Source organism: Pygocentrus nattereri, chromosome 30 (genome assembly GCF_015220715.1).
Source record: "Pygocentrus nattereri isolate fPygNat1 chromosome 30, fPygNat1.pri, whole genome shotgun sequence".
NCBI lineage: Eukaryota > Metazoa > Chordata > Actinopteri > Characiformes > Serrasalmidae > Pygocentrus > Pygocentrus nattereri.
Genome location: NC_051240.1, coordinates 17,966,858 through 17,987,731, shown reverse-complemented (window position 1 = coordinate 17,987,731; position 20,874 = coordinate 17,966,858). Strand labels below are relative to the sequence as shown.

General features: G+C 41.8%; 2 protein-coding genes across 12 annotated transcripts in view; one reads left to right on the top strand and one right to left on the bottom strand.

Annotated features, from left to right (window-relative positions):
• inpp4ab (inositol polyphosphate-4-phosphatase type I Ab) overlaps positions 1 to 7,896 on the bottom strand; it is an 89,681-nt gene extending 81,785 nt beyond the window's left edge. For all 8 annotated transcript variants that reach the window (XM_017715215.2, XM_037536457.1, XM_017715219.2 and 5 more), the window contains exon 1: positions 7,775 to 7,896. The gene's annotated coding sequence lies outside the window, so the exon portion shown is untranslated. The remainder of the gene's footprint in view (positions 1 to 7,774) is intronic.
• A 5,128-nt stretch (positions 7,897 to 13,024) lies between these two features.
• tmem182b (transmembrane protein 182b) lies at positions 13,025 to 19,565 on the top strand. Of its 4 annotated transcripts, none has more exons than XM_017715236.1 (6): positions 13,025 to 13,480; positions 15,421 to 15,550; positions 17,587 to 17,673; positions 17,773 to 17,910; positions 18,696 to 18,738; positions 18,865 to 19,565. In XM_017715236.1, the coding sequence occupies exons 1-6, from the start codon at positions 13,301 to 13,303 to the stop codon at positions 19,100 to 19,102; spliced, it is 816 nt and encodes a 271-aa protein (XP_017570725.1). In that variant the 5' UTR covers positions 13,025 to 13,300; the 3' UTR covers positions 19,103 to 19,565. The 4 variants fall into 4 exon arrangements, with proteins under 4 accessions (XP_017570725.1, XP_017570723.1, XP_017570726.1 ...); XM_017715234.1 differs by having other exon boundaries at positions 15,421 to 15,616; XM_017715237.1 differs by lacking the exon at positions 18,696 to 18,738.
• The last annotated feature ends 1,309 nt before the right edge of the window (positions 19,566 to 20,874 follow it).

The following is a 20,874-nucleotide window of genomic DNA, read 5'->3' as shown; positions in this document are numbered from 1 at the left end:
GTGGTTGCTATTTGTAGCATATGCCAACATGAAGCCTTGCATTAAAAGAAAGCAGCTTCAAAATGTAAGACAGAATAGGCCTGTCTTTATTAGACGTCCTAAAACATTTGCTTTTCTGATACAAATAGTGGATCAAGCTTCTTTCAAACAGCCGCTGCCTTCTTTTCCACAGAACCTTTAAGCACAAGCAGCTCCTCGAATAGTAGCTATGGGGAACAAGTGTGCCTGATTTTTCATCGCCCTCTGCAGTGGTGCCGAGTTACTGATCAATACTGTCCACTGTCCCCGGGTCATTACTGAGGCCTGCCCTATGCGTAAGGAAACATTTGGACGGATGGGAACATATTAAATCCTAAACGTTCAGAGATTCCTATGTTACTGGAATAGCTCACACACCCCCCCCCCCCCCGCCCCCCCAAGTAGATAGATAGATAGATAGATAGATAGATACCACAAATGCACCAAAGTCCAAACATGATTGGTGTCTGAAGTTTGCTTCTTTACTTTCGCACTAAATCTTCAAAGCTAACTTAGCTAAAAAGTAACCAAGGCTCATAATAAAACATGAATAAATTTGTAAAAGCATGCTAGCTATGTTTTATTTCTCCTTCTGCGTTTCTGACGGCAGTTTGTCAAAATTTTGTCAAGAGCTAGATTAAAATCTAGCAAGAGACAGATTAAGAATTGTTATCAATATTCGGAGATGCTATGCAGAAAAAATAATATTTATTCAATTTCAAGAAAGTAAGTCAAAATTCTGAGGAAAATTAGTAATGACATTGATATAATCAATCACTGGATATTTCCTCTTTTTCGGACCGTTCTCTGTAAACCCTAGAGATGGTTGAGCGTGAAAATCCCAGCAGATCAGCAGTTTCTGAAATACTCAGACCAGCCCGTCTGGCACCAACAACCACGCCACGTTCAAAGCCCCTTAAATCCCCTTTCTTCCCCGTTCTGATGCTCGGACTGCACTTCAGCAGGTTGTCTTGACCACCTCGACACGCCTAAATGCAGTGAGTTGCGGCCGTGTGATTGGCTGATTAGCTGTTTGTGTTAACAAACAACTGAACCTAATAAAGTGGCCGGTGAGTGTACATTTTTTATACTGGCTCATGCCTAGAGCTGATCTAGACCACCACATCAAGTGGAAAGTAGATCCCATTTACAGACGTTCAGCATCAGGACCACCATTACATAACACCATTTCGCCCAACGTAGAGCCATGGCGGAGATGCTTTTGCACATTCACGTTTACAGGCACACTCCAAGCCTCTTGGGACTCTACTTAAAAGCAGAATAGACCAACTCTGCTCCATTCAGCACGTGGGTTAGATGTTCTCCGACCTGCTCATGCACATCAATAATAAAGAGCAGTGTTGTGTAAGTATATGCCAACTGTCAAGCACACCACGTTACTCATGCTGTGTTATTAGTTCTGCTGTCCCCACATATCTAGTGAGGGGTCATTAGAGAGACACTGAACTGATACGACAAAAGTACAGTGATCTGGCCTTTACAATACTAGCATGTTAGACTAAGCTCATGGTAAACTGATCGCATGATCCTGAGATATTCACAATGCTGCGCAACAAAGAAACCTTACAGGAGAAAATACAGAACATGATGTTTACGCAACAGAGACAGGAGCCATGAGAACTAATAAAAGGTTCTGTATTTACATATTTATTGTATTTTCCCCACTGATATCCACTTATAACACTGGTGATTTCATGTAGCAAAACCAGTCATAATTCATTTTTACATGACCATTTTATAACATCTGTTGAGCCTTTAGAACAGCCGTTTGTTCCATATATGGACTGGGCAGCGAATGGCAGAATGGCAGGTTTTGAAACTCCATCAAATGTTTACATACTGCATCAAACTCTTTTCTTTAAAGAAGAAATTTTGGATTTCCATGATATGAGCCACTTACATGCCCCTGGCCAGAGTTAAATAAAAAGGTAAATAAATTGGCTATCATGAAAAACCTTGTATGTCTGTAATGGAGATGCATAGCGATATTTTTTGACTGTGAAAAAAGTGCTGAACTTTAACACACAGTCATATAACGCAATGTGATGCGGTTCCAAATGCATTTTAACCATTTTTAGTCATCGTACTGGTTGGAGTTGGGGGGGTATGCTGGTCCTGACAACCCCATAAATTAGGCTTGTGCACTCATTTACACATTCAACACCAGCAAATGAGAAAAAACATCATTTATTGCCTTGTTTTATGCAAACCACGGCAAGACAGCAGTTTTAAGTCAGTTAAGGTACAGTTATTGTATCTAACATAGATAAAATTGTTGTAGAAATGCAGCTGCGCTAGTTAAACAAGATTTATATTGCAGGCAGATATCAGGCCTGTACAAAAAGCTGCATCTATCATATGGTGTACATTTTAGGACATAGTCATACCACAATGTCAGAATTCAGACTGCAAAACGACTTCAGTGTCAGGAAAAACATGCGTAAAAATGGTCTCGGCTCTCATTCAGCAGGTGAAATGGGTCATCTCAAATGGCCCCTGGCAAAATGACTTCAGAGAGGAAGCCAAACACTAAGCCAAGTGGCTTAGTTCATGTGAGTTAAAGTGACATTCACAATGCTGTGATTTATCACTAGGTTAATTGCTTTTAATTAATTGTTAACTGCTGGTTAATTAATGATGACAATGAATTATAACACCAAGTTTTACTGAACTGCGTTTTATTGTTCTCTTTTTTTTGACAAGGATTAATACTCAACTCTCACAGCATCATTGGGTCCCCATCACTGGGTCCCCCCCACATCTCTCTTCCCAGCCCCCAAAGAGTACCAGTTAAACCACTTGTTTTTACCAGAATAACAGGAAGCTGTTGCTGGAACTGGCCTACCACAAATTCAAAGATTTTACAGTTCTCATTAGAGTTAGAGTTACCTACCTGAGTTATGATAATGTTATCATGAAAACTACATCACAATACATGGATATCAGCTGTTTGTAAAGAACACTGGTCTACGGCAAGTTTCATTAAATGGAGAGCATAATAAGTAGCACAACCGAAATGAACATTTCTTACTGTAAATTCATTTAATTTACAGTAACGTTCAGTATACCTAGGATCATTTTTATTCGCAGTACCGGGACAACAATATTTTACAGACCAAAAAACTTACCAAAGGCAAGCTTTGAAAATGCATACATTAATATTAATGCAGTCTTTTATATCACACCTAATGGAGGCTTGGAGCTGGCCGAGCTGACACAGCTTTACCTTCATTACAGCGTGTTATAAAGCTCAAGTCACAATAGAGCTGAAGAGAGTTTACTCTACTGTGCCTGAGGACGCCAGTCTCTGAGGGCCAAGTTACAACGGCTCATCTAACTTGGCATAGAGAAGCAGTCCTGAAGGCACTACTAAGGCCTCCAAGGCAAACATGCCTCAGCCGTTTCTCTGCAAACAAATCTGCAGAGGGTGTCCTGCAAGGTGGTAAGTGACAAAGTGAGGCCATGCTTGACCACAGAAATGAAGTGACCATGATTAGATTCAGATTCCTTTATTGATCCCAGGGGGAAATTGCAGAAACGTGATTGGCTGAAACGTCTACCCTCAGTAAATGATACAAAGAATGCTGCACTCATCACAGCTAAACTCAGACCGACCTATACTTATAACAGGTCCTGGCTGAGGCTGAGGTCTAATAATGAGACACAGTGGGTTTAGCAGGAAACCAAAAGATCCCAAAGAAAGGACTGGAAGATGTAGTGATGAGTCAGTGTAACATCATATCGGTACGAGCACCAGTGCTGACCGTTCTAAATGTTCAGGTGTTCAGGTGTACAATGTAATGGTACTGGACACACAGACATACAGGCACATATTTGCTAAGTTGCTTATCTTTCTGGGTCATGGGGAGTGCTGGAGCCTGTCCCAGTGCTTATTGGGTGGAAGGCAGGAAACACCTTGGACAGGTTGCCAAGCCATCAGAGGGTAGAGTCATGAATATTTAGTAAAAAAAAATGAAGAAGTGCAATGTTATAAGTCTTCTAGAACAATTGTGCACAATCTTTGACTAACTTTTAAACAGAATGCTGTCATAGGACAAGTCTTTACTATGGTTAGGCCTACATTACAATACAAACTGATTCAAAAAGATTCATCCGATTACAAAGCATCATTATTTTTATGTGTGAGGCAACAGAAAGAGGGGGTCTCAGAGTTTCTAACTGTGGTGCCCTTCAGTCTGCAAGGAGATGAGACCCCTGAGCAGAGCGTTCTGCGTTCTCCACGTCAATAAGAGTGAATCCGTCAGAACTGAGCAGCGGGATTTTTGTGGGCAGTGAAGCTCCAACGGCGTCGAGCGTTCTGCGCTGGTTCCACAATCGCACTGAAAGAGCCGTGAGTGCAGTGACACTCGACACGCTCAATCGAGTATGGGATGAATTTGACTGTGGTGTTGATGTCATCCCTCTGGGATCAATAAAGTATTCTGATTCTGGTGTGATCAAACGCCTAAACTAACATACAGTGTTATTATTAATAATAATATTAGTATTCTTTAAGCACCCATCTACCTACTACAGAACTACGAGACACGGCGTTACAACAAGAGACAATACAATGTCTAATGTAGTCAATATCAACATAACATTAGTGGAGCACTACTATCAGATCTGTATTTGGTAGTTCAGGTACCAGAATCCATGTTAGGAAAGAAAAAGCTGCATTGATACATTCCTAGTAATATGGAAAAGCAAGAGTCCCTCTGGTGATTTTGTTAATACTATGGATGATATGGATTCATATTGGTATCAGCGGATGTTTAGATTTGACCAATATGTCAAACTGATGTTTGAGGAGGGATTTAAAGAGCAGCATGTTTAGGTAATGCTGGGCTGCTGTGCTGAAATATCTGTGTTTTATTCATTTTACTACAATTGTAAGTGTTTATATTTCTTTGTATTGCTAATCCAGGTAGACTTAGACCAAAGTTTTACATTATCAGACCAAAGTTTTACATTATCAGACCAAAGTTTTACATTATTATAACTGTCTATATATCGGCATAGGCAAAGGCCATTAAGTACAAGCTATTAATTTTTTAGCGTCAGGAAAAAAAACAAAAAAATGATATATATATATTTATTTATTTAACGAAAAACATACAAGAAGCCTTAACAACATATAATAGTTATAGTGTCCACTTTTTACTTTTATTACACTTTTCATTCTTTGGAGACTTACTTTTAGTTTTTAAATGGAATCTGCAGGGATATTTTTCCACACATGCAAAGTTCAGTCTTAGAAGTTGGTTGCATTTTCTGCTTCTTACAAACCAAATAATCACAAACACATTGAATGACGCTGAGGTCTGGACTCTAGGCTGGCCATTTCCTTTTCTCACTGAAGCTTCTTGGCAGACCCTCCTTTCAGACCCACAGTCCCAAGTCTTCTTCTCAGAGTAGAAGGATGGACAGAAACACCTGAAGCAGCTTGATTGTCTCCTTATATATATATAACGTGTGTACACACACACACTATATTTCCAAAAATATTCACTTGTCTGGCTTCACACGCATATGAACTTGAGTGACATCCCATTCTTAACCCATAGGGTTTAATATGATGTCAGCCCACCCTTTGCAGCTATAGCAGCATCAACTCTTCTGGGAAGGCTTTATCATCTTCTATTTTAATAACCTCAGAAATATCTTCTTAAAACTCAACAACTACATTACATAAACAAGGGCAACTTTTGCACAGTACTGCATGTGCATGAAACAAATCAGATATCGGCCCATCATCTCTAGTTAATGCCACGATACCAGCTTTGACACATTAAGATCAGTCACAGTCTCCTGACTGCCTTGTTAACAGAAAATACTTCTACTGCTATTAACATTCCAGCTAATCTGTCCTTTATTAGGCTATACCATCACACACAGTAAGACAATTGATTTTAAATAAGAAGAAATCATCCTGCAAATTTCCATTGAAACAGATTAGAGTAAACGATCAATTAACAGTTTTTGGCCTGGTGTGAAATATCTGCCGTGTGTACAGAGGGGAGGCTTCTGTTTTCCTTTCCGCTGAGTGCAACTTGCTCAAATCCCCCAGCAGAGCAACCAAACCACATTACTGAAACACGATTATGCAACAGCCCGTCAGCCTCCGAACAGGCATGAGCAATTCTCTCACTCCGGCTAACCTGTCCGTACCTTCTATGCTTCTCTTTAACAGGGAATTCCACCAATTTCTGCATAACGCAGTCATTGAGATGTAAACAAAGTCATTCAGCAGGCTCTGAGGTAAAACGCTTCACAGTAGAGAAACGTACAGGCTCAGGTTTCTTCACTCACTGAAGACTGAAGGTCTCTGCCACGACCAGATTTTAGAAATATATGTTTTAGGCCACAATCCAATCTCAAAACTTTGTGAGTTGAGAGGACCAAACCATCGCAACCACTGCATTAATGAAACGAACCCCTTCGCCTTCATTCTCTCTTTGGCCAAGTCTATTTGAGCAACAGTCAACAGATAATCAAGGACCTACTGCGGCCACAGTGCTGGTCAGTAAAGAGCTGTGGTCGAGTGTGATCAGCAGACCGTCTGCATCCACTAAATGACCCTTTAATCTTTCTCAGATTTATGTTTACTTATTTTGCGTCCCCTCTGGAACGCATATGAGCATCTGCCCTCAGCAAATGACCCCTGCATCTTAAAGGGGAATTCCACCAATTTTTCAATTCTTCAAGTTTAATTCAGTGGTTGAGATGCAAACGAAGCCATTCGGCGTACTTTGACGTGAAATGGTTCATTTCGCAGAGAAACAGACTCTCTGAAGTGGTAGTGATGGGAACCAGGGGTCGCCACGTCTACAACACAAATATAGCCACTGAACCTACATGCGTCTTCTGAGTTTTCATTTGCAATGTTGATGATGGTAAAACCTGGAAAACAGACTTCTCTGGGGACTATTCCAGAGAACGTACTTCATGCATGCCTCCACCATAAATAGACTAAAATGAACAGATTAAAGTGCCAAAAAATGATCACAAAGCTACTGCAAAGTAAGACCCCAGATATCCGGCTGAGGATTCATGACCATTTCATATAATAACAATGATCTGTGAGTGAGCTTTTAGAGGTGGACGTCTGGTTCCTATCACCACCACTGGGAACAGCTCTGACTCCATAAGTGTCTCCAGATGGAAGCATTGTATACCAAGCCTCAGGCGTGGTGCTCCGAGATATGTAGCTACGTGAGGAAGATCTTTAGAGATTGCCCCCGAGATAACTGGCATGCTGTGGCAGGAAGTTGTGAGTTAATCTCAAACTGATAAAACTGGTCTGTCTTCACATGAAGCATCAGTAACACTAAGGGGGGCGGGCCGGGGGGGGGGGTGTCTAAGCACAACGCAATAAGATATGAACAGGTTACACTGTAAACACGTAGCTACTCTCTCTTTAAGCCTTGTGCACCTGCACCTACAACATTACCTTCTGACCAGGTGGTGACCAACGGATTCAGTGAAGACAGCCAGGTTTCGATTTCGCTCACGCCGCATATAAAGTCGACACGGCGCCCAAGAAAGTAGCGCCTAACATCACACAACACAACACGGCGTAACTCCAGGGTCCCTAAGTTTGCCGTCTCGCTGCGCATCTCGGCGCATTCGCCGGAGCGAAGTAAACAGGGCGAACGCTCAGTTCCCCGCTGGACTACCGGCCGCACGGCGTCTCTGACCGGCACAGACGCACCGCCGGCTGCCGTGTACTTACATCTCCGCGGGCTCCACGGCGTCAGTCCATGTCTGAAGGTGAAATATTCCCGATATGCTCAGTTGTCTGGACACATACTCCAGCAGCAGCAGCCCTCACTGCTGCCCCTACCGCCTCTTGCGCCACCGCATAGGCTCGCCCCGCCCTTGCGCCTGACGTCACCGGCCCCGGCGCCGCCCACCGCGCACGTTCCGTCTGCAGCCACACGTGCGGTTTAATATTAGCCAGCAGGCTGACATCATATTTTCACATCAACACGACATGCAGATGTTAATAACGCATATGGACACTTTTATTTGTTTATTTGTTTGACAAGTTTCGCATCTGACTTTATTTATTTGTGGGAAACAATCCAGGCCTAGATTTCCAAAAAAGTCTGGGCGCTAATCGTGTAAATCATATTTTTAAAGGGAAATAGTGCAAAGACAACGTATCAGACGTTGAAACTGAGAAATTATATATATATATATATATATATATATATATATATATATATATATATATATAATATCCGCCCATTTCAATTTGATGCCAACAACACGTTCCAAAAAAGTTGGGACAGGGGGCTTGTTTACTGCTGTGTGTCCTCACCTCTTCTTTTAACAGCACTCTGTAAGTGTTTGGGAACTGAGGAGACGCTGTTTCAGCTGCTCAGCGGTTCAGAGTCTCCTTTGTCATATTTTTCATTTGATAACTCTCCAGATGTTCTGCAGGCAGGCCAGTTTAGCACCCGGACTCTTTTAATATGGAGCAATGCTGTTGTAATAAATGCAGAATGTATATGTAAACATGCATATATTGATCAGCATTAATGATGCCCTCACAGATGTGCATGTCAACCATGCCATGTGCATTAATGCCCCCCTAAACCATCATAAATACTGGCTTTAAAACTGTGCGCTGATAACAAGCTGAGTGGTCTTTAGCCCAGAGGACACAGTGTCCAAGATTTCTAAAAAGAAATTCAAATGTTGATTCGTTGGATCACAGCACACTTTTCCACTTTGCCTCAGTCCATTTTAAATGAGCTCGGGCCCAGAGAAGGTGGCAGCGTTTCTGCATTTGTGTTTTGGAGTTTTAACTTACATTTGTGGACGAAGTGACGAGTTGACCGATTCACACAGTGGTTTTCGGAAGTGTTTCTGAGCCCATGCATTGATTTCTGCTACAGAATCATGTCTGGTTTTAATGCAGTCCTGCCTGAGGGGCTGAAAATTACGGCCAGCAAATACTGGTTTTTGGCCTGGTCCCTTATATACAGAGCTTTCTCCAGATTCTCTGAATCTTTTAATGACATTATGTACCATAGATGATGAAAAGTTCTTTGCTATCCAACGTTGAGAAATGTTGTTCTTGAATTGTTGCTCTATTTGCCTGCACAGTCTTTCAGAGGGCTGAAAAACTCGCTGAGATACTGTTTCATACCCAGTCATGTGACTGACCTGTTGCCAGTCAGCCACCAGGTGTTTTTTTTAGCATTGCTCGACTTTACCAGCCTTTTGTTGCCCCCGTCCCAACTTTTTTGGAACGTTTTGTTGGCATCAAATTCAAAATGGTCATATATTTTTCAAAAAACAATAAAATTTCTCAGTTTCAACATTTGATTTGTTGTCTTTGTACAATGAAATATAGGGTTTGCACAGGATTTGCACATCACTGCATTTGTTTTTTTTTTTTTTTTTGTACACTTTGCACAGCATCCCAACTTTTTTGGAAATGGGGTTGTAATTATATTCGTAATAACTGTATGTAAATAATACATGAGCCAAAAATAAGAACATTAATTACTCATGGGGGAGGCATGGGGGGGCCGGAGGTTTAATCCTCCTGTACACACCTGCTCCATGCGCACAACTCGTTATTTCACAATATTTCGTCATTTAAACTAAAACTAAACTAGGCTTCGTTTCCCAAAAGCATTTTAGGACGAAGATTATTTTTACATAATGGAACGAGCATCACATTAAACACTCTCTCTACCAATTCTACAGTCTAATGATCTTAATACCCCAAAGCTTTTGGGAAATTGGGCCCCAAACATTTTACACAAGCATAACATTCTGACCACCTCCTTGTTTTTACGCTCACTGTCCATTTTATCAGCTCCACTTACTGTATAGCTGCACTCTGTAGTTCTACAGTTACAGACTGTAGTCCATCTCTGATGTGTTATACTCTGTTTGCCCCCTTTCACCCTGTTCTTCAATGTTCAGGGTCCCTACAGGACCACCACAGAGCAGGGTGGTGGATCATTCTCAGTGACCAGACAGTGAGTAAACATACAAGGAGGTGTGTTAGTGAAGTACACACACACACACACACACACACACACACACATATACACACACACACACACACCTCCCTTTTCTACACTAATGTGTGCAGGAACAGGTTTATTTGGTGTATAAACCCCCAATGATAAATTTAGAGCTAAAGCTGTGCTGCCCCCATGTGGTCATATCTTGTAAGAACAGGATTTGAACTAAACTCTTATTGAGATCTCCCAAAGGTTTACTGCAAATGCTCTCAAATAAATCTACGTTTTTGCTGTTAGCTCACACTACCTGCTAGCATTCCTAAATCCTTAAAGGGGAATTCCAAAATTTCTGCATAATTAAATGGCAAAGGCGTAAACAAAGTGGTTCAGTGTGAAATGCTCTGTTCTAGAGGAACTACAGTGTCAGAATTGTGATGGGGACAGTGGTGGTGATAGGAACCAGACGTCTGAAGATTGTAATGCCTCTCCAAGCTTAAGAATTTAAGATATAAAGAATGCTTGAAAATCTAATGGCCTCTTTGGCCTAAAATGTTTATACTTTTAAATCCATCCATGATGGAGAGACACATTCTTGTTATAAGGCAAAAAGGCGTCCAAAGAAAGCTTAGGTCTGATTTCCATCGTTTTACTATCACCAACGTAACATCTAAAGGTCAGAAGACACATGTGGGTTGACTGGCTTGACTGATTTGTCACTGGCTATATCTCTGTTTGTAGATATTGTGACCACTGGTTCCTATCACCACCACCATTTCACATCAGACCCCTGTGAACAAAACTTCTATGTCAGTTTGTGGCCTTTTTAAGTTTTTTACCAACTGGCTTTTACATTGAAAAAACCCCCCATCAATATAAATAATCCAAAATACCTAAATAAATCTTTTTACATTAACACACACACACACACACACTGAAATGCAAAATCATTATACTAAAGATACTGCAGCATCAGCAAAGAAGATGACGCAGAAAATGTTGCGCTTTAAAGGCGAATGCTCTTTTATTGAACAGACAGCAAGGAAGAACTGCTGCCCGCACTATTTAAGCAGGCAGGTCACATCAATCCATACACTTTCTCTTTTCTGTAGACACTAACACTGACACTACTACCCCACAGCCCAGAGCAGAGTAGGACTAATAACACATGCACATCTTAGGCTGAACAACAACCACGTCTCCTTACCAGGAGCACAGCACCTTCCAAGAGCCCCCTTGCTCCTCCCGTGCTCCTATGGCAGAATTTGTCCAGTTCAGCAAATAGTCACTGAAAGTCAGAATGAAACACAAAATTTTGTTAGTCATTACATTTGCCCTGCGATGGACTGGCGACCTGTCCAGGGTGTATCCTGCCTTCCGCCCGATGACCGCTGGGATAGGCTCCAGCACCCCCCTGCGACCCTGAGGGAGAAGCGGCTTAGAAAATGGATGGATGGATGGATGGATGGATTAAATTTCTCTACTGAATCTACAGTTAAAATGTGAGGGGTGTCATTTAACACAATCACTTATTGTGAATGAACTCAATCTGTATGCCAGAGTCACATGGCTGCTCTTCACCTTTGGCCTGACTCTAGGCAGTATCATGCTCTTAATACATAAAGTGCCTCAGTCACATTCCACCCAGACTATTATTCTTCTATATGATGTCCTTCATCCATCCATCCATCCATCCATCCATCCATCCATCCATCCATCCATCCATCCACTTCATACATTCATTTTTAAGAATGTGGGCATTCTGGTGATAATAATAATAATAATCAATTCAAAGTGATATTAATAAACTGGTAACGTTGATAATGTGGTTTATCAGTTACATATAATGCATTCTGGGATGCAAAGTCACTTCATTGTTTTTTCCACAGTAGAATGGGTTGCATTGAAGAGCTCAGGGACTAAATGAAATAATAGGATGCCACCTTTGCCATAGGTTGGTTTGTGAAATTTCTGTCCTGCTAGATCTGCCCTAGACAACTGTAAGTGTTATTATTGTGAAACGGCAGCATCTAGAAGCAACAACTGCTCACAAAGCAGTAGCCCGCAAAAATGCACAGAGTGCGGCTGCCGAGTCCTGAAGTGTGTAGTACATAGAAATGACCTCTGTTGCATCACTCATTAGAAGTCCAGACTGCCTCTGGAACCAACATCGGCACAAGAACTGTGCGTCAGAACAGGTTTTCATGACGGAGCAGCTGTACACAAGCCTAAGATCACCATACACAATGCAAGGTGTCAGTTGAAGTGATGTAAAGCATGGATTCACTGGCCTCTGGAGCAGTAAAAACACATGTTCCCTGGAGTAATGAACCAGCCTTAACCAGCCTGTTGACTGGAAGATTGCTGGCTCAATACCCAGAACTGACAGTATGTGACTGAAGTGACCTTAAGCAAGGCTACCTGGGTGCTGGACAGGGCTACCGCTCCAGGCAAGTGTGTGTGTGTGCGTTCGCTGGTATATATGTGATGTTTCACTGCATGGCGGGGAAACTTCCTCATTGAGGAACCAATAAGGGTCACTTATATATTATATTAACTATTTGGCAGCCTGAGGGACTAATCTGAGTTTGGCACATGCTAAGAAAACACAAGAAAACAGAATGCATAGTGCCAACAGTAAAGTTTGGTGGAGGAGGGATAATGGGGCTGCTTTTCAGGGTTTGGGCCCTTTAGTTCTAGTGAAGGGTGATAGTAATGCCATAGTGTACAAAGATATTTTGGATAATTATGCTCCCAAATGTGTGGCAACAGTTTGGATAAGAGCCTTACACAAGGTCTGACTGTGTGTCAGCACATATTACGGTTAACCCTGGCTTCCCCCAGTGGCACAGCTAATCTTAAACACTGCAACATACTTTGCAAGTACATCTAAAACATTCACAACACATGATGACAGATTCTATTTTCACTACTGTTACATCATCTCCAGCATGCAGCTGCACACATCCATCCAGCACACGATCCTTATAGCACAGCCTGAGACGTCCAGCGCTCAACATGAGGAACACAATCATGTGCATCTAACACGTCTTTTATTAACGATTATTTTTGAATCCTGCCACACCTCAGCTTTAAACTGACTCGGGAGCTAAAAGTAGTACGTAATGATTCTGCCAGAAATAATGAAGAAGGGTTGGCAATCTAATTTGATCATAGACTCACTGGCATGAGAGATGGACAGACCTGGTCCTGGAAGGCAGATGGTAATCTATACATGAGACTGTGGGCAGTTAAGATGATACAGTAGATGAATGAGCTTCAGTTTATCCACCATGCGGCTGGAAGTGCTGCAGTTCATTGCTGGATTCTGTGGAGCTCTGGGCTCAGTCTTTCTTCTGCTTTCTCTGGGGACCGACTACTGGCTGCTAGCCTCCGAGTCTTGTGATCCAGGGGACAAAATTACTACACGACTTAGGAGATCCACGACAGAGGTAAGGGAGATCAAACGGAACAGATCATTAGTTAAAAATCTTACATATAAATGCATCAAACCAAACCGACATCATGTTCTGTGTTCTTCGACTGTTTGAGGCCCTGGAACAGCTGCATGTACGTATGTCTCACAGTTGTTATGAAGGATAAGAATAGAGACGCTAAAGAGATCAGTGCTAAACTGGAACTGTGTCCGAAGCATTCTAGCAGCGACAGTAAGCTGAACAATCAAACGGACACCATTTCCTCTTTGCAGTAAAATGTATCGAATCAGGCAAGACATGTCTGGCGCCCAAAGGTTAGCTATCAGGCTAATCTAGCTAAGAGTTTGCCGTATTGAATGGAGTTTCTAGTTAACATCATGCAATCGGCACACCTACATCATCACACCTGCCGCAAGTTTTTAAACAGGAATTTCACCCATTTTTATTTATTCTGCATAATTAAAACATTAAAATGTAAACAAGGTCATTCAGAGTGGTTTGGTGTGCAACGCTTCATTCTAGAGAAGCTTGTTCACAGTGGTGGTGATAGGAACCAGACGTCCAAAGCGCCTAAAAGCTGTGACTACATGACATGCCAACAAATACATTTCCTGACAAATGTGACGTTGTTTTGCAACAAGCTTTTGGCCTAAAAGGTACCGCAGAGAGGATGTTACACACTCTCAGAACAAAGGTAGTCAACTGTCTCTGGGTCAGTGCCCCTCTTGCCACTGGGGTGGGACCCTCAAGGCTCCATCTCAGTGCCTCTAGTCAGGGGACATAACTGGACCATCATCCACTGAAATGATCTGTTCTAAGCTGGACTGACTCCACACACCCCGCCTCGCCTCCAGGCTTTTATTCTACTGCTCTGTTTTAAAACATTCGGTTAGGAAAAGGTACAAATACCAACTTTTCACCTGGAGAAACTGATTTAAGCTCCACAATGAGACCTTAAAACCACTGTAGAACCTTTGAGGGAACATCTACACTGTTTGTACCTTGATGAATGAAAAATGTACCTGAACAGAACCTTCATTCCTAACAATGTAAGGCAAAATAGTCCACAAAGATTTCAGATTCAGTGCTTTTTTACTATTATCAACATTGCATATCAATCAACATCTGCAAAATAAATAAATAAATGAACTCAGAAGACATGTTTAGTTTCACAAGCTGTTTTGGATAGTAAATAAAGTTATATGCACTGTGACTTATGATCACCACCATCATTAAATTCTCAACACTGAAATGGCAATTTCACATCAAACCACTGTGAATGATTTGTTTGTATCACCGTGAGGGAATTATAAAGACATTTAGAAAAAAATTGGCATGCTTATCCTTTCATTTCTGCCTAATTCAGCGGTGTGGATGTAAACAGAGTCATTCCGAGTGGTCTGATGTAAAATGGTTCATCGTGGAGAAACTTATTGACTCAGATGTCTTTACAGTGGTGGTGATGGGACCCAGGGGTCACAATGTCTGCAACACAAATAGAGGCATTTTATTCACTATACAAAACCTACATGGGCCATCTGAGCACATTTTTTGAAAATGGTAAAATAATGGTCGATCTGATAAAACAAGTGTTCTTCGGGGACTATTTTGCCTTGGAGCACACTTCATGTATCCCTCCACCATGAATGGATTAAAATAAATTGGCTACAATATATTTTACACCAAAACTTTACCACAAAACTACCGTAAAACAAGGTCTCATATCCATGTCTGTATCCAGAAGCACTTCATGTAATAACTTTCTGTAGGGAGCTTTAAGAGGGAGACGTCTGGTTCCTGTCACCACCACTGTGAACAATTCTGACTCATTAAGTTTTCTCTAGAACAGACCATTTCACACCAAACCACTCGGAATGTGTTGACCTGTTAACCATTCAATTATGCCTGATTACGTTGGAATTATAAATTATAATAATTCTCTTTCCAATGTGAAGGATGGCCTTCAAGAACATCAAGATGGTCCCAAACATGTGGTCCTGGCCTACCATGAAGGTGTTTTCTGGAGATGCTCCTACGTGAAGGAAATAGACAGAGAAGAGGACAGCATGTTGGACTTTTGGATCAGTAGGTTGAAAAAACAGGCTAATCTGGGGTTAAAAAGGATTTCGTCATGGAGAAGCACTGCTTATGGTATAACTTAGGTCTAAAATTTAGCCATTCCCTTTTTGTTCCCTTGTTTCGGTGTAAAATAATTCATTGTACAGAAATGTATTGATTCAGATTTCTTTACAATGGTGGTGATAGGAACCAGGGATCCTAAAGTCCACAACACATTTACTGTCCAAAAGCTCCAGTGAACAGAAGATGTGCATCTGCTGGGTTTTAAAACAGTGGTACATATACAATATAATATGGTAATATAATATGCCGTTTAACGCCCTGCGTGTGCCCTCTGCTGTGAATAGGTTTACAAAATCCCTTTTTTGCCCAATAGCATAATTCAAAACTATTTTAAAACTATGTCTCAGACTTATTTTTGCGTAATAACTTCCCGTGAGAAGGTATTAAATGCTTTGAACGTCTGGTTCCTATCACCACAATTCTGACGTGGCAAGTTTCTCAGGAACCTCTCAACTGACATCAAACCACCCTGAATGACTTTGTTTACATATTAACAATTGCATTATGGAGATTGTTTCACTTAATCATTGCATTATGGAGAAACTTGGACAAATTGGTGGAATTTCCCTTCAAATTCAAAGGCTCATTTTTCCCCTTAAAATCTCAATTCAGTAACTACAGGAGCTTCAGTGCAAACTGGTTGAGCTATTCTTAAGTTAGAGAGTGTGTAATAAAACTCTGGGCTTGCTGGTGGACCCCGACGATTTAAGGGGTCCCAGCCTAGACAGTCCACTACTTCGAATTCAGTGGCTTTGTGACGGCACGAAATCAAGACATTTACATCCTACAGCCTGCGGTAGTTTAGCCCGACCCATTTATACAGAAGTTATAAGGATTACTTTTTGATTGAGGCAAAATACTGCACAGCCAATCAGAGCAAAACACATTTACATATACACCGGTCAGACATAACAATATGACCACCTCCTTGTTTCTTCACTCATTGTCCAGTTTACCAGCTCCACTTACTGTATAGCTGGACTCTGTAGTTCTACAGTTACAGACTGTAGTCCATCTGTTTCTCTGCTACTCTGTTACCCTGTTCTTCAGTGGTCAGGACCCCCATGGACCCTCACAGAGCAGGTACTATTTGGGTGGTGGAGCATTCTCAGCACTACAGTAACACTGACTTGGTGGTGGTGTGTTAGTGTGTGTTGTGCTGGTTTGAGTGGATCAGACACAGAAGCGCTGCTGGAGTTTTTAAACACCTCAGTGTCTCTGCTGGACTGAGAATAGTCCATCCAACAGCGTCCTGTGGGCAGCGTCCTGTGACCACTGATGAAGGACTAGAGGATGACCAACACAAACTGTGCAGCAGCAGATGAGCTGTCGTCTCTGACTTTACATCTACAAGGTGGACCGACGAGGTAGGAGTGTCTAATAGAGTGGACAGTGAGTTGAGCTGATAAAATGGACACTGAGTTTAGAAACAAGGAGGTGGTCATAATGTTATGCCTGACCAGTGCATCAGGCTTAAAGGCACAGTAACAAAAACAGTCTATGTAACTCTGCTGTTTGCCGGTGTTGACCAGAGAAGAATGGGTTCCTCTTTTGAGTCTTGGTTCCTTTCAAGATTTCTTCCTCTAGCTCTTGGGTAACCATTGGCGACTCTCATGGGGGCTTGGAGCTATTTTTTTCCATAAAGCTGCTTTGTGACAACACCTGCTGTAAAAAGCGCCGTATAAGAAAACTTTGACTTGACCTCTATGGGATAAAGAACGGTTGGACATTGTCATGTAAAAACGAATTCTAAACCACACAAACTCATAAGTGGACCTTAAGGAAAAAATAAGATGCAAGACAAATGTAGGATATGGGTCCTTTAAGTTAGGCCTGATAGGACTAATAGGTCCTGGGCACTTAACCTGCATCTGGGAGCCAGGCCAAGTTGTCTTGTCAAACAATCTCCAAAGGTGTATAATATCATACGGCATAAGCAGAACACACGAACTGATGATACATGTTTTTTTTTCTGACAGCCAACCAACCGTCAGAGAAGATATGCACACCAGCCTATCTCTCCCAAGTTCCTCTTTCTGGAATTTCAACCTCAGATTCAGCTACTGGTAAGTAGACTCCCCTCCTCAAAAACCCTACCCAAATCCCAGAACATGATTTTCCATTGAAACCTAACCCACTGTAGTCATATTTGATGTGTTGTCCAGTACATAGGGCCTTTTGGTGCATTATGTCTGTGCTGGGACTCACCATGGTTACGCTTGGTGTGTTTGTCACCATCTGCGGCATCCCAACGGCCAGCCGTCGCCTTTATGAGGCTGGAGGAGCTCTCTTCATAACTGGGGGTAATGAGGCAAATGAATAATAATGCATTCTGTTTAGCTGTTCTCATCCTTTGAACACTTCTTGTCAGGGGTTAAACTGGCAGCCCTGCTTACAGTAAAGCTTACAATGCTTTATAGGATCAGCTCATTTGAGCTTTACAGGTTTCTGGCTCATTTCCAGTTGAGAATAATAGAAACCAAGTTGTCCAGCAAGTCAGATTTTGCGAGTTGGTCATGTTTGGGAACCAACAAGGTTTAGTTTAGAGAGCTGAACTCACATCTCAGTGCAGTGCCTCTCAGAATGTGGCACATTTTTGGGGTTTTGGTCAGTTGAGAGTGACTGCAGTGATGTTTGATTCAGCAAACGTTACTGTTGATACATCTCTGTATGGGAATGTTATTGCCACGGACTCTCTGTAAATTAACATGACTGCCACTCACTAAATATTCAGACTCATTTCTGAAAGCTAATGTTATTGCTACTAACGAAAGACTTAGGGTCATCTCTGTAAGTTACTCACAAAGGTTCAGACTCATCTCTGTAATATAGAAGAGAGCAGTAAAACTTTGGGAAAGTCTTTGGGGTAAAGAACCTTCACACAATAGTCAGTGAGAGAAGAAATATATTGAATAATACACCTAACTTAAACTCTAATTTTCCATTGGTCACTTTCTGTTCACAGGACTGCTGTTAAAATAGTATTTTTTTGTAGCATTTTAGCAACAAAATACAGTGAAATGGTGTAAAACACATGAATAAAAAAACCTTCTTTATTTCTTTTCTGTTCTGTCTTTTTGGCCCTCAGCACACCAAACTCCCCAAGGCACCCCTGAAACATCCACTGCAAGGTTCTTTAGGGAGTCATATATAGTTTGTCTACATTATTGCTTCAAAGAACCCGTTTGTCACCTTTTGTATTTTAATATTTCACTTTTAATGATGATATTCAGCTTTACTTCTCTCTCTGTGTGTAGGCCTGCTTATCTTTTTGGTGGTAGGAACGTTTGCGGCGTGGGTGCAGGGTTCATCCACTCTGGAACAGTACGTCCTCCAGCGCAGGCTCTCGGCATGCCCCAGCCTCCACCTCAGCGTCCACTATGGCTTGTCCTTCATGCTGGCCCCTGCTGCCTCCTTCTTCTGCCTGCTGTGTGGCCTGCTGATCCTGCTTATGCAGACCGCCTCCAGAGCAGAGTCTGCAAGCGCAGCGCGTGAGCCGCCCTCAGTGCAGGAGGGATGGCAGGTCAGCACGCTGTAGGTCTGCTGAGTAAGACGTGGAGATGTAAAGGAAAAAGTTACTGTTAATGCGTCTTCTGGCTGCCAAGGAGGATGATGTGTTCCTGAAGAGAAGAGTGCTGCTGGTTTGCACTCAGGCCTACAGCAGGGTGTTCAAAGTCTGGCCCCAGGGCCAAAGGCAGCACACAGACCGTTTTTAATTGGCCCCCGACTTCTGTTTTACAGTGTATTTTAAGGAGACCGCCAGCCAGTACGTTGCAGTTCTTTCTTTTACCTGATGGTGGCAGCTGACCAGACCTGCAGCTTCATTTACTGAACTACATTTAGTCAAGACTTCTGACATGAAGCTCAAACTAAACACTGAGAACTGGCGATCTTGGCGAGATGAAAAACTTCGTTTCGGTCGTTCAGTAAATATTAAGCCTTTAAGGTTGAACAACAACGTGGCTATGCTGTGTTTATTTGGTCTGTAAAAAACATTGTTTAACAAAAACAGATTTTTGTTTAGTTTCTCTCACAAAGTGTGTTTTTCAACAATGATTAACACATCAGACATGTTGTATTGTTAGTCTTAAACAATTTAATTTATATATTATAAGCGCTAATCGATCCAAACTGTTCTGAATGAACAAGCCAACAATAAAAGAAGCCTCGTGCATCTTTCATGCAGTGATAGGAAACACGGAAGCTCACAGAAAGCTCAGTTTCTATGTGTTGATATTTTGAAAACTTGTAATATTTTGAATCATCTGTAAATAATAGTTCGGAACAGAGGTATTTTGACACAGTATGATCAGGCCCTCTTTGAAAAAAGCTTGACACCTCCGCCGGCCTACTAATATAATAAAATGGAATGGATAGGTGGTGAATCAGCACAGAAGAAGACTGTACATACCAAAGATTTGAGTCACATGTCAACTATCACAAGACAACTATCTCGTGACTCTGTTTCGAGACTAAGGTCTTGTGGAACTTGAGCCTGAGAAGAAAAAAAACAAAACAGATTTACCCTTGTGTGGTGTTGATGTGTTTGCAACTCAGTGGTCTGGTGGACCCACCGCATTACTGGTTAAGTCCATACAGCCATAAGAAATATGTAAAAATTCCAGATGTTTAAAATATCTCAATTGGCCAGCGTGGGGTTCTCCTTTAGCAGCTGTAGCCAGTCAGCAGCCTGTCCATTTTGTCCACCCTCACACAGTTACACACTAATAGCTGGCCATGTAGGAGGAGAACAGAGTGAAGGACACAGCACCTCCACACTTTTACTCCCCATGGGTTCAGCCCAACACCACATGTGTAGTATAAATGTGTGGGGAGTGAACAGAGTGAAGACACAGAAAATGAGAAAAATGAGAAAAAGGCCACACAACACCACACAAGGGTCAAATCAGGACCACCAACATGATTACAGTAACATTATTGAGTTTGTCTGTCAGCTTTGCTAGGGTCATGTGCTGTTATTACTGCAAAGCTGTTCTCCAGCAGTTTGTGATTCAGATTTGGCTTCAAATGACCTTTATAGAAAAAACATCTATAAAGACTGAAGTGCTGTGTGCAGTAAAAGTGTGGAGTTTAAAGGGAAAGCGGCAAAACAACTTAAACCGGGTGGCAAGTAGTTAGTTTGGTTAGCAAGTATGACCGACAGTGCAAAACTGAAGTTTTGGTGAGTTACAGGTCACATTGCTTTTAAACGTACTACAGATTCAGCTGGACTAGCTGTTACACCACCTAGCTAGCAGAGTTGCTCT

Excerpts from the sequence above, each read along its gene's own strand:
- tmem182b (XM_017715235.1), top strand. The coding sequence starts at position 13,301 with ATGAGCTTCAGTTTATCCACCATGCGGCTGGAAGTGCTGCAGTTCATT. Across the intron at positions 15,617-17,586 it reads ATGGAGAAGCACTGCTTATG|CCAACCAACCGTCAGAGAAG; the intron begins GTATAACTTAGG and ends TTTTTCTGACAG. Across the intron at positions 17,674-17,772 it reads AACCTCAGATTCAGCTACTG|TACATAGGGCCTTTTGGTGC; the intron begins GTAAGTAGACTC and ends TGTGTTGTCCAG.